This window comes from Oreochromis niloticus, linkage group LG20 (assembly GCF_001858045.2).
Source record: "Oreochromis niloticus isolate F11D_XX linkage group LG20, O_niloticus_UMD_NMBU, whole genome shotgun sequence".
Taxonomy (NCBI): Eukaryota; Metazoa; Chordata; class Actinopteri; order Cichliformes; family Cichlidae; genus Oreochromis; species Oreochromis niloticus.
In genome coordinates, this window is record NC_031984.2 from 1790865 (window position 1) to 1801736 (window position 10872).

The 10872-nt window shown below is 40.1% G+C and overlaps 1 protein-coding gene across 6 annotated transcripts; it reads right to left on the reverse strand.

Annotated features, from left to right (window-relative positions):
- Positions 1-2504: 2504 nt before the first annotated feature.
- On the reverse strand, positions 2505-9879 carry LOC102075918 (uncharacterized). 6 transcript variants are annotated; one of them, XM_025901953.1, is made up of 7 exons: positions 9636-9879; positions 8000-8341; positions 7040-7366; positions 6370-6456; positions 5946-6044; positions 4440-4477; positions 2505-3489 (listed from the first exon to the last, which is right to left on the reverse strand). In XM_025901953.1, the coding sequence occupies exons 1-7, from the start codon at positions 9673-9675 to the stop codon at positions 3316-3318; spliced, it is 1107 nt and encodes a 368-aa protein (XP_025757738.1). In that variant the 5' UTR covers positions 9676-9879; the 3' UTR covers positions 2505-3315. The 6 variants fall into 6 exon arrangements, with proteins under 6 accessions (XP_025757738.1, XP_019204976.1, XP_019204977.1 ...); XM_019349431.2 differs by having other exon boundaries at positions 6358-6456; XM_019349432.2 differs by having other exon boundaries at positions 6370-6459.
- Positions 9880-10872: the final 993 nt, after the last annotated feature.

A 10872-nucleotide genomic window follows, 5' to 3' on the forward strand; every position in this document is an offset into this window, starting at 1 on the left:
CTTAATGAACCTAAACAAACAATAAACATCCAAATAAACTAAAACTCAAAACACTGGGTCGCATGACCCAGGACCATGACAGTTACAGCTTTGGCAGCCTTTAAGTGACAGTTATAAATGTATTGTAAGACATCTGTTAAGATATAGCAGCTGACTGATGTAACCCTGATATTCAGTGTTTATAAAACATCTAGTATGAAACTACTATGTGTAGTACGTGTAGAGTTTATAGTATTATATAGGGTATATTAACCATCTACTTACCTTTTACCAATGACTTTGTATACCATTGAACATCCTGAAATGAGTGGTTTGTAACTGATGCAGAGTTGTGTTTATAAATGATTAATCAATGAGTTTTAGAACATGAAAACATAATTAATAAAAAGTGTTGTACATTAGCTTATTCATCATGAATAAAGTGTTTAAAGCAGTGTTTGTAAACTATTAACTGATTATGAGAAATACTTTGTAGATGCTGTAGAGATAAGTAACCATTAACTAATGCTTAACAGATGATTAACTAATGCTTAATAGTGTGCACTTATTATAAAGTGTTACCATGATTTTTAGCATGTATGAATAGGTGCAGCTTCTTGTTATCACCAACTAAGTCTGAGCTCAACATGTAAATTTAGCTTCCAACCTAAATGCCAACCGTCCTGGAACTCTGTGTCTGCCAAGTAAACCAGCAAGTAAACCAGCAACCCTTATGTGGCGGGGCGTGGCCTGCAGTGCTGCTGCAGGTGAAGTGGACTGACCTGCGTGGCATCTACAATCACACCTTGCCAGCATAAACAGCTGTGCTTGTTGTCTCATTGTGGTTGTTATTGTTGTTGAGACTGCAGCGGGTTTGCTGCAGCTGTGGTGTAAACAGCAACCAAGAGTTAGTAAAGGATGCTTAAAAGCATAAACATGTCTGCTGTGGTTTACTACACCCTTCGTTCTCATTGGTCTCTGCACCATCTCTAGTAATTCATCACAAACCCAGCAATCAGATGTTCCCCCTCTCAGCAAGCATGTGGCGAGAGTGGGAAGGAAAAACTCTCTTGTGAAAGGAGAGAGGTTGTCTTCCTTGGAATCTAAACTGGGAGCTGGAAGATAAATACTTTATTTATACTGAAGGAAAGTTTAAATATCCAGCAGATTAATTTCCAGCTTCTCAGACCTGCTGCCCCTGGACATGCTGCCTGCTCAGACCTGAGAGGAAACCTGATGAGAAGAAGTTTTCTGCTCACGCTGTATACAGCAGTGATGTGCTGACCACAATGAGGATACAATCAGATGGTAGAAAGAATACTTTGTGGATTTCCTCAATCCCACCGACACTTTCTGTGGAAGCAGAGAGTGAGGAGTTCCTCTAGGCTCGGGATGTTGTACATGACTCTGCAGCACAGTCTGGAAGCCTGGATTAGGATTGGAGGATGTGCTCCAACACTCCTCAGCCTCCCTGGGAGGATCTTTACCTGGATGCTGGCGTCCCTTAGCTAATGCTCAGATTATGCAGGAAAAATGTGTTTTTTATTCTGGACTTGGAACCTTGAACCATCCTGTTATCTCCTGGAGCTCATCTGAAGGACCATTCAGTCCCTGTACAACTATAGTGAGAGCTTGGTTTGCATTTCCAGGCTCTGCCAGGGCTGCTGTTTGTCACCAGCTCTTTCACAGCTTTAATGAAGAGAATTTCCAGGCAGATAGTTTCTATCTTGGTGGCCTCAGGATCACTCTGCTTTTTGCAGATGGTTTGTGGTCTCTTGGTCTCATCATGCAGTGACATCTAGTTCACACTTCAGGGCAGTTTGTAGCCAAGTGTGAAGCAGCTGGGATGAGACTAAGCACCTCTGAGTCCAAGTCCCTGCTCCTCAGCTAGAAAGCGCTGGCGTGCTCACTCTGGATGAAGAACTGCTGCTGCTCTGAAAGGAGGAGTTAAGATATTTTGGGGTCCTGTTCATAAGTGGAAGAAGAGTGTAGCAGGGGACTAACAGGTCTGCAGGTTAGTTTAGATAAAGAGTGAGCTGAGTGTCCAGAGTGGAGCCGCTGCTCCTCACTGTTAAACATTATTTGGTATCAGGTTTACACAGTGAGCTGAAATGAAGATCTTAAACTTGCTAAAGTGCAGAAAAAAACCTTCTGAGTGCTGCTGATTGATACATTTGTATTTTATCAATTAGCAGCACTCAGATTTTATATTTGATGGGCAACAGTCTGAAAATCCTCTTTTTCTTGTATGTGTGACTGACTGAGGTTGTGAAAGACATGAGTGCAGAGGACTGATGGAGAGGAAGAGGCCTGGTCCACATAATACAGATAATACTGACAGTTAACTTCTTAAGAGCCGTGCAGAACAGCTGTCTGATATATTTTCCTTCATCTTCTGATCTCAACATGCAAATTTAGTTGCCAAGGAAACGGCTGAAACAGGAAGACAAACATGTGAAAGACAGACTTGTTGCTCAACATCAGTGAGCGAGTGAACACTAACAAACTCATTTTCTGTGCTTGTATCAAATAGAAAAAGTTTTATTCTCACCTTGAACAAAGAGAAAATATCTCTGCTAACAAATGAGCGCTGAGACTTTAAAACATGACATTAAAATTCAGAATTTAAAGCAGTTTTTTTGGTATTAAATTCAGTGTCTGTAGCTTTGCTCACCGCTCACTTCCACCACTGATTGATTTAATAAGCTAAAGATTTTCTACACTATGAAAGTTTATTTCAATAAAACATTATCCTGTTAAACATTGTACAGCATCAGTTTGAAACAGTGGCCTGACACTTTGCAGAAGCTAATCAAGGAACTTAATCTTGCTAAAGTGACACCAAGCTGGGCATGCAGTCGGAAAACTTCCCCATTTTCTTCACTCGTGTGACTCTGAAGTTGCGAAAGACAAGAAGTTTTTCTTTTTTTAAAGAATTATTTCAATACTTTAGATTTAGCAAAGAACTGGGTGTATGATACATGACAGGAACAAAGTTTTTTAACTCCTCGGGTGACTGAAGGAGAGGAAAAGCTCCGATCCAGAAAATATTTTCAGTAAACTTAAGAACTGTGCAGATCAGCTGACAGATTTCCCTGCATCTTCACTGAGTCACTTTACTGCCACAGGATCACTGATTGGACCTGTGCTCAGCATTAAAACACCAAAATAACTCGGTGACCATAATTTACAAAGCTATGACATCACAGCATCTGACCAATCAGATGCTGTGATGGTCCTGTTCAAACAGATTTTGGTGTAAATCAGATTGTTTACAGTCACTGAAAGCTTCCTTTGGTTCCTTCACAGAGAAACGTGGCAGCAGCAGCATTGAAGCTAAGCTACACTCGAGTACAGCGAATCATCTCTGACATCAGAGCTCACATTGACCCGAGGCGCAGAGTAGATAACTTCACCAGTGTTACCACTGGAGGCGCCGTTGGGAGAGCCAAAAGTCCTCTTGGAAAAATTCACCTCAGAGTAGGTGAGTTTGCTCGAGTGGTCTTCCTCCTGAAAAAGAGAACAAGCAGAGATGAAACTGTTGATCAGCTGCCACATTTTTAATCATTTTTAGGTTTGTTAACACAAACTGGCTCAAAGGATGAGACAAGCAGGTGCGTCGTTAGCCCTGGGTGGTCCTAACCCAACTGCTTGGCATAGCTTTGCACAAAAACAACAACAAAAAGGCGCTCTCTCAGACTCTCAGCCAGGAAACACGCAGTCGCAGAGAGCGGGTCACCCTGTAACCATGGCAACCGTAACCCTGCCGCCTGGCAGAACAGCAGCTGTCAAACAAACCCAAACAATCCTGACCCGCCACAATATGAAACAGGGAAGTACCGCCGTGTAATCCATTTATTTCAACAAAGTAACTGTATTCTGAATACCACCTTTTTAAACGGTAACTGTAACGGAACACAGTTACTCATATTTTGTATTTAAATACGTAACGGCGGTACATGTACTCCGTTACTCCCCAACACTGATCACTGATAACTTTCTCCAACCTGAAGAAAAAATAGTCCCAGTTTGTGCTCCTGACAGATGTGTGTGAGGTAATGGAAAGTCTTGGTCCCTTTGACACATTTACTAAATCTACCAGGAACCTTCAGGTGACTCTGCTTTCACTCTGTTCAAGTCAAATCTCTGGTTTGATATTTTTTATCACTTAAGAAATATTACACAGTGACTCACAGTATGACTGACTGTACTTTTTTATGCATTTATTTCATTATGTCTGAATTATTGTAATTCACTTGTCTAAGCAAAGGACAAACAGCGGCACACATCAGTGAACGTTTCCATCCACACGTCTCCAGCAGGTGTCTGAGGTCATGGTTTTATCTTCTACCGTGCTGCTATCAGCACTCTGTGATATTTATCTTTAAACCTGCTGAACAAATAAAATTCTACTAATTTCACCAAACTCTCACACTGTGAGTAAAGTTGATCAAACTCACCTCTGTGACAGCAGCCTGCCCCGTTTCCACAGGAGGATCTGAAAACACATCAGAGAGATTATTTTTGACATGAGTCAGTGCTGACAGATCTCCATCTGTGACGACTTTCACCAGAAGAGACTGAAGACGTTTTTCAGTGAGTGATTCAGGAAACAATTCTGCCAGGCTTTGGATATGAATTCAAATTAATTTTACTTCAGTATCTTTTACTGTTAAGTCAGGTAATGGATCATTTGCTGTAGAAATATCAGAAATGTTATATTTTTGCTGAAGTATACTGCCACAGTGGATTTTAACTCAAACACAACATGTGATTAAAGTGAAGATGTTCATCACATCAGCTGTTCTGTGTTTGACCCTCCTGCATGTGGATTTATTTTATATTTATGTATAAATTAACTGTAACATTAGCCACACATTACTGCTCTGCTTTGGGCTATTTATCAATGACTAATGTGAAACTTTACATTTTCATTAGAGTAATAAGATGATGATTGTTTTTGGTTTGTTTTTTCATTTTTCGCTGGTTTGCTGTCTGTACATCACAGTCAGTATAATGTTAGCACCTGCTGCGGACTGTAACAGTAACTATTACATCACTTTCAGGTATAACTGAAAGTTTAAACTGAACAATGACCTTGTAGTACCATATCACCCTATTAGAGCACTTCGCTCTCGCTCTGCAGGCCTACTTGTTGTCCCTAGAGTGTTTAAAAGTAGAATGGGAGGCAGAGCCTTCAGTTTTCAGGCCCCTCTTCTGTGGAACCAGCTTCCAGTTTGGATTCGGGAGACAGACACTATCTCTACTTTCAAGATTAGGCTTAAAACTTTCCTTTTTGCTAAAGCATATAGTTAGGGCTGGACCAGGTGACCCTGAATCCTCCCTTAGTTATGCTGCAATAGACGTAGGCTGCCGGGGATTCCCATGATGCATTGAGTTTTTCCTTTCCAGTCACCTTTCTCACTCACTATGTGTTAATAGACCTCTCTGCATCGAATCATATCTGTTATTAATCTCTGTCTCTCTTCCACAGCATGTCTTTATCCTGTCTTCCTTCTCTCACCCCAACCAATCACAGCAGATGGCCCCGCCCCTCCCTGAGCCTGGTTCTGCCGGAGGTTTCTTCCTGTTAAAAGGGAGTTTTTCCTTCCCACTGTCGCCAAAGTGCTTGCTCATAGGGGGTCATATGATTGTTGGGTTTTCTCTGTATCTATTATTATAGGATCTACTCTACAATATAAAGCGCCTTGAGGCGACTTTTGTTGTGATTTGGCGCTATATAAATAAAATTGAATTGAATTGAATTGAATTGAACAACAGTTTGGTCTCTCACTGTTTAACTGTTAACCTGAAACTCAGGTCTCAGGTCACTAAAGTGCTTTTTGTTCAGTGAATCTTTCTGGGTCGAGGTTGTGTTTGTGTTTTCAAAGCTTTGATTCACAAAGAATAAAATGCAAACTTTAGTTTGATGAGTGTGTCTGTCTGTGTGCTTCCTGCTGTCTCACCCTTTGGTTTAGAGGATCTTTTCTTGCAGAATATCAGCACAGACACTGATAACAGGATAATGATGAGAGCCAGAGTCAGACCCACAAACAGCAGCACATCTGCAGCAGTTTGACAAGAACAACAACTTTTATTTACACCTCCTGAAGACATTTAACAGTAAATACATCTGTACAGTAAGAACTCATCACCCACAGACTGAAATGACAATTCTGTTTGAGTTATTTTAGCATTTTACAGCTTCTAAAGAACATATTCAACTCAAATTATTTTCAAATGTCATTTGTCAAACTAAATCAAAATCATATAACAGGACACATTAAGGAGGAATTAGATCACAGCTCGAAACCATTCCTCACATTATGGACTCTGGTCATATAAAAGCTGTCACAGTGTTTCTCTTCTCAGACTCACAGATGGATGTACCTGATGCTGCTCCTTCAGGCTGCTCAGTGCTTCCAGTCCAAGTTAATGAAGGTGTGGAGCTTCCTGTAGTTGTGGCTGATGGTCCAGCTGCTGAACAAGAGCAGAGAGGAAAGTTTGACTTATAAATGTTTGGAGCTGTGAACAAGAAAAACACAAAGATAAAGAAAAATGACTGAGAAATCAAACGAGCCTTAAATGGATCCACTGACTGAAGAAACAAATGATTGGCTAATTTAGTTTTAGATAAAAATGCACTAAAATAGTTTAAAAAATGAAATAAAACATGAATGTATGTTGAGATATCAGGTTCTTTGAAACAGCTGCAGTGACCAGTAAAGACATTTAGGGACATTAATGGTCACCAGTTCAGCTCATTTCCAGCTCCATGTTCTTATTCCTGCTCTCGATCACAGTAACTTTACTTCAGAATAATTCTTGTTTCTAAATAATTCTGTTTATATGTTGAGATAAACTGAGTGCTGAGAGCAGTCTGCAGTCTGAGCTGTTGGCTCACAGGGATTACTGTACATACACTCAGCTCAGTATTAGAAGCTTTGCTCATGTTTAATATGAACATCCACCACTGGAACAGGAGATATATGACAGGAAATAAGGAACAGCTGAACAGCTCCACTCTGACAACATTTGATTAATGTCAGTAAAAACTCACCATCTGTGACAGTGACCTCAAACTCTCTGGATGAGCTGCTGGAAGATCCAATCAGTAAACATCTGTACCGTCCTGAGTCAGACTTGGTCAGCTGTGTGATGCTCACATACAGAACTCCTGATTCTGAAACATATCCAATGTTGTATCTGTCTCTCTGAGCACTGAGATGCTCTGTATGAACAAGAATCTTCTCTCCTCCACATTCTCCTCTGCAGAACATCTTTCTGTATCCAGCTTGTTTAAAGGAACATGCGACTGTGAGAGAGCTTCCAGTTTCTTTATTGAAGTGTTTCAGCTGAGCAGGATCATCGTTTCCATCCAGCAGTGCTGTTAAAGAGACAAACAATCAATAGTTACTATCTGTGCTGAAAATGATGCAGTCTGATCACAATAACTCCAGTTTGATCCACAGTTACACTGGGAGCTGCCCAGTTCAACCAGTCTGACAGAGGAACTGTTGAACTAACTGAGATTTAAACGGCTTCATAATCAGACTGATGGATTCATGAAAAATCAGCTTTTATGATAAGTATAGACTCTAAAATGTGAACACTTCATGGTTTTTAGACTTTTGTGTTATGAATGTTTTTTTCACATATTCATTGAGGAATAAAACATTTAGTTGTGACGGGAACTCTTGGAAAGATCAAACTGATGACACAGAAGCAAAAACTCATGAAAGAAAATCAAAGTTACATCAGAAAATCTTCCTTCATTCATCATCGTCTGTTTCTGACATCAACATTTCATTCACATCATTATCAGCTGACTCACTGATATTCACACACACTTGTGTCCCAGCTGCAGTTCATCGGTTACTTAGAGGAGTCCAAATGTAATGAAGAGTTTACAGAAGAACAAACTTCAGCTTCTTTAAACCATCAGCAGCTGTCAGTGAAAACTCAAACTTTGCTTCATGAACAGAAACTAAACATTTCCACAGCTGAAACAGAAACTCACCTTCAGCAACAACGATCACAAACGGTGTGAATGGAGCTGATGATGGAGATCCACCCAAACCACAGCTGTACTGTCCAGAGTCAGACTCAGTCAGCTTTGAGATGCTCACAGATAAAACATAATATGTTGATTCTTTTTTGTATTCAATGCTGTATCTGCCTGTTTGAGCTCTGACATCAGTTGTTTTAATAAGAATGTTTTCTCCTTCACATTTTTCTCTGCAGAACATCTTCCATGTTCCTGGAGAATTAAAGGAGAATCCAGCTTTAAAATCTCCTCCAATGACTCCATAGTAACGAATCTGAGCTTTGGTGACTTCAGGGTTTCCATCCTGCAGAGCTGTTGGAAACATGAACCATCAATAGTTACTGTTTGTACTTCCTGTAAGAAGCTGCAGTCTGATCACAGCATCCACACACAGACACACTGAGACTAAAGTCTGAATAACAATAATGATTCATGTCAAATACATTTTATTGTCTACAATGGTGGAAAATCTTCTTTCAGTCGACGTGACTCAAAATATATCTGAACATGTTTCCTGTGCATGAATAAAATTACAATCAAAGATGAAGATAAACAAAATATGACATGTAAATGACTCAGAACTCCTCTGTGTGGTACTCGTAGGAATTATATGTTGAGAGATTGAAGCAACAGCTCAACATGCAAGTTTTTCATGTGTTTTATCCACAGGAAGTGATGTCATCATTTAGTTTAAATGTACTGCTGGTGTCAAAGTTCATGAAGTAACAACAAAAACAGTGATGAAGTTTTTCTTTGCTGTAACTTTGTTTTACTGAGTAAATGAATGAATCTGATGATTGAAAGCAGCAGTTTGTTTCCTTTATTTCACCGACTGCAGTTTGTTTGAGGAAGTAACAAATACTTGCAATGAACAACATGTTATTGAGTAATTTATGACTATTTTAAAGCTCTAAAGCCAAACTCAGCAGCTGCTGTGTGTCAGTTACTTTGTGTAAATGATTTCAGTTCATTCCAGCATTTAAACTCTGTGCAGTCGTATTTCTGTTCAGCTCTAACAGGACAAACAGGAAGAATTAGGAAATAACTTTTCACAGAACTCTGGGTTTGAAAATGCTGACAGATTTAACTCACGTGACTCACAGGTTTATATTTGTCTGCAGGAAGTGATGTCATTTTGTCAAATCTATATGCACTGTGGGAGTGAACTGTGAAGAGTCACAGTGAAGAAACATCAACATGTAACAGGAAAAGCAACAAAATGTGTTTTTGTCTTTCAAAGAAAAATTCATTGACTTGATCAACAAGTTTGTGTTTTCAAATAATAACTGAAAGTATCAGGTGGAGTTTTTACTTTTATATTACAGGTTATTTTGAGGAAGTAACAAATACTTGTAAGAAACCATCTTTGAAAGGACGAATCCTAAAGCCAAAGTGAGCAGCTGACATGTCCATGAATGTGCTCGCTGTGATGGTTTCTTCTGTCCATACTGGCCACAAACAGATCCATGAAATCATGAATAAAAGCAGTTTGAATGGAAGAAGCGTCCATGAAAGTGACTCATAGCTGACTCTGATCATCATGTTTAACAATAGAAAGAAACATGTTGGAAGAATGAGAGTGACAGAAAGAAAAAGTGAATGTACTCACAAAGGAAGAAGAAGCAGATCAGAGTGTGATGGACTTTCATGATGAGGCTCTGATGGTTTACTGCTGCCTCTCTTCTTCTTCACTGGAAACCAGGAACTTGTGACGCCTCACTTCTCTAACTGAAGGAGTCCCTCCTCCAAACACACAGCACACACCTCGACACTCCTCCCCTCTGCGTCCGTCTGTGAGTCTGCTGCAGGGCCTCAGGCTTCCTCCTTATATTTATAGTATTATGTGCAAAGTGCTGCAGGAAACACGGTGATGACACTTGACTCTGTTAAATTCAGCACAGTGACCAAAACCTCCAACAATGATCACCATTCATCATGAAATCTTTTCTCTGTGTCTGAAGATAATGATCTGAAGTTTGGGATCATTTAGACAAACAGTTTGGGTCAAATGTTAGAAAAGAGTCAGACTTTGTTTCTTCTCACAGTTTGTTTAACATGAGTAGGGATGGGTATCGTTTAGGTTTTATCCGATACCGGTGCCAAACCGGTACTTTTGAAATGGTGCCGGTGCTTAAACGGTGCCGGTGTTCCAGATCAACTGGCGTTTAGATCAACTGGCGTTGGTCGAACAGATGTGTGGCAGTCTTGCGTTTCAGGAGCTGCTACCGACAAACCAGCAAAAAAAAAAAACGCCAGATGTGTCATCTGTGACACTTGTGAGGTTATCTCAAACACACTCCGTCAGTCTTGATGCTGTTGAACAACAAAATGTTTAAAAATGACGCGAGTTTACCTGGTGATATCCTCATGCGTGACGCGATCACAAAAACGGCAAACAATTAACACCACGTCGGTGTTGTTCACGGGACAGGAAGAGTAAACGATCGGGAGACTCTTGTCGTCGTTATCGTTCCCCTCGCACGTTTTATTTCCTCGGTTTCAGCGTTTTTGCTTCACAACTAAAGTGTGCAGTTTACTTTGTGCACTAACATGGACTCGAGTCAACCAGCGCCACCTCTGGCCAAGTGCCACAGCCTACAGCCAGATCAACTTGTGACACACATCTGCACCACGTTTGAATTCGTTTCATGCACATTTGTACCTTTCAATTGTGTCTGTTTGTGCGTCATGCAAATAAACCTTTGAAAAGAATGAAATGATATCATATATTTATTGTGGCCTACATTTGTACAAAATTCCAAATTATATACACAAAGTCATAGAAATCACCACTCCAATTGGTCATCATGATTTTAATATTCTCTTTTCCCATAACAATGAAATAC

Bases quoted from the DNA above. Each gene is read 5' to 3' on its own strand.
- LOC102075918 (XM_019349427.2), bottom strand. From the start codon at position 9,675: ATGAAAGTCCATCACACTCTGATCTGCTTCTTCTTCCTTT. The intron at 8,342-9,635 runs GTGAGTACATTC...TCATGTTTCCAA, and splicing joins GATCTGCTTCTTCTTCCTTT to CAGCTCTGCAGGATGGAAAC. The intron at 7,367-7,999 runs GTGAGTTTCTGT...TCTCTTTAACAG, and splicing joins TGTGATCGTTGTTGCTGAAG to CACTGCTGGATGGAAACGAT.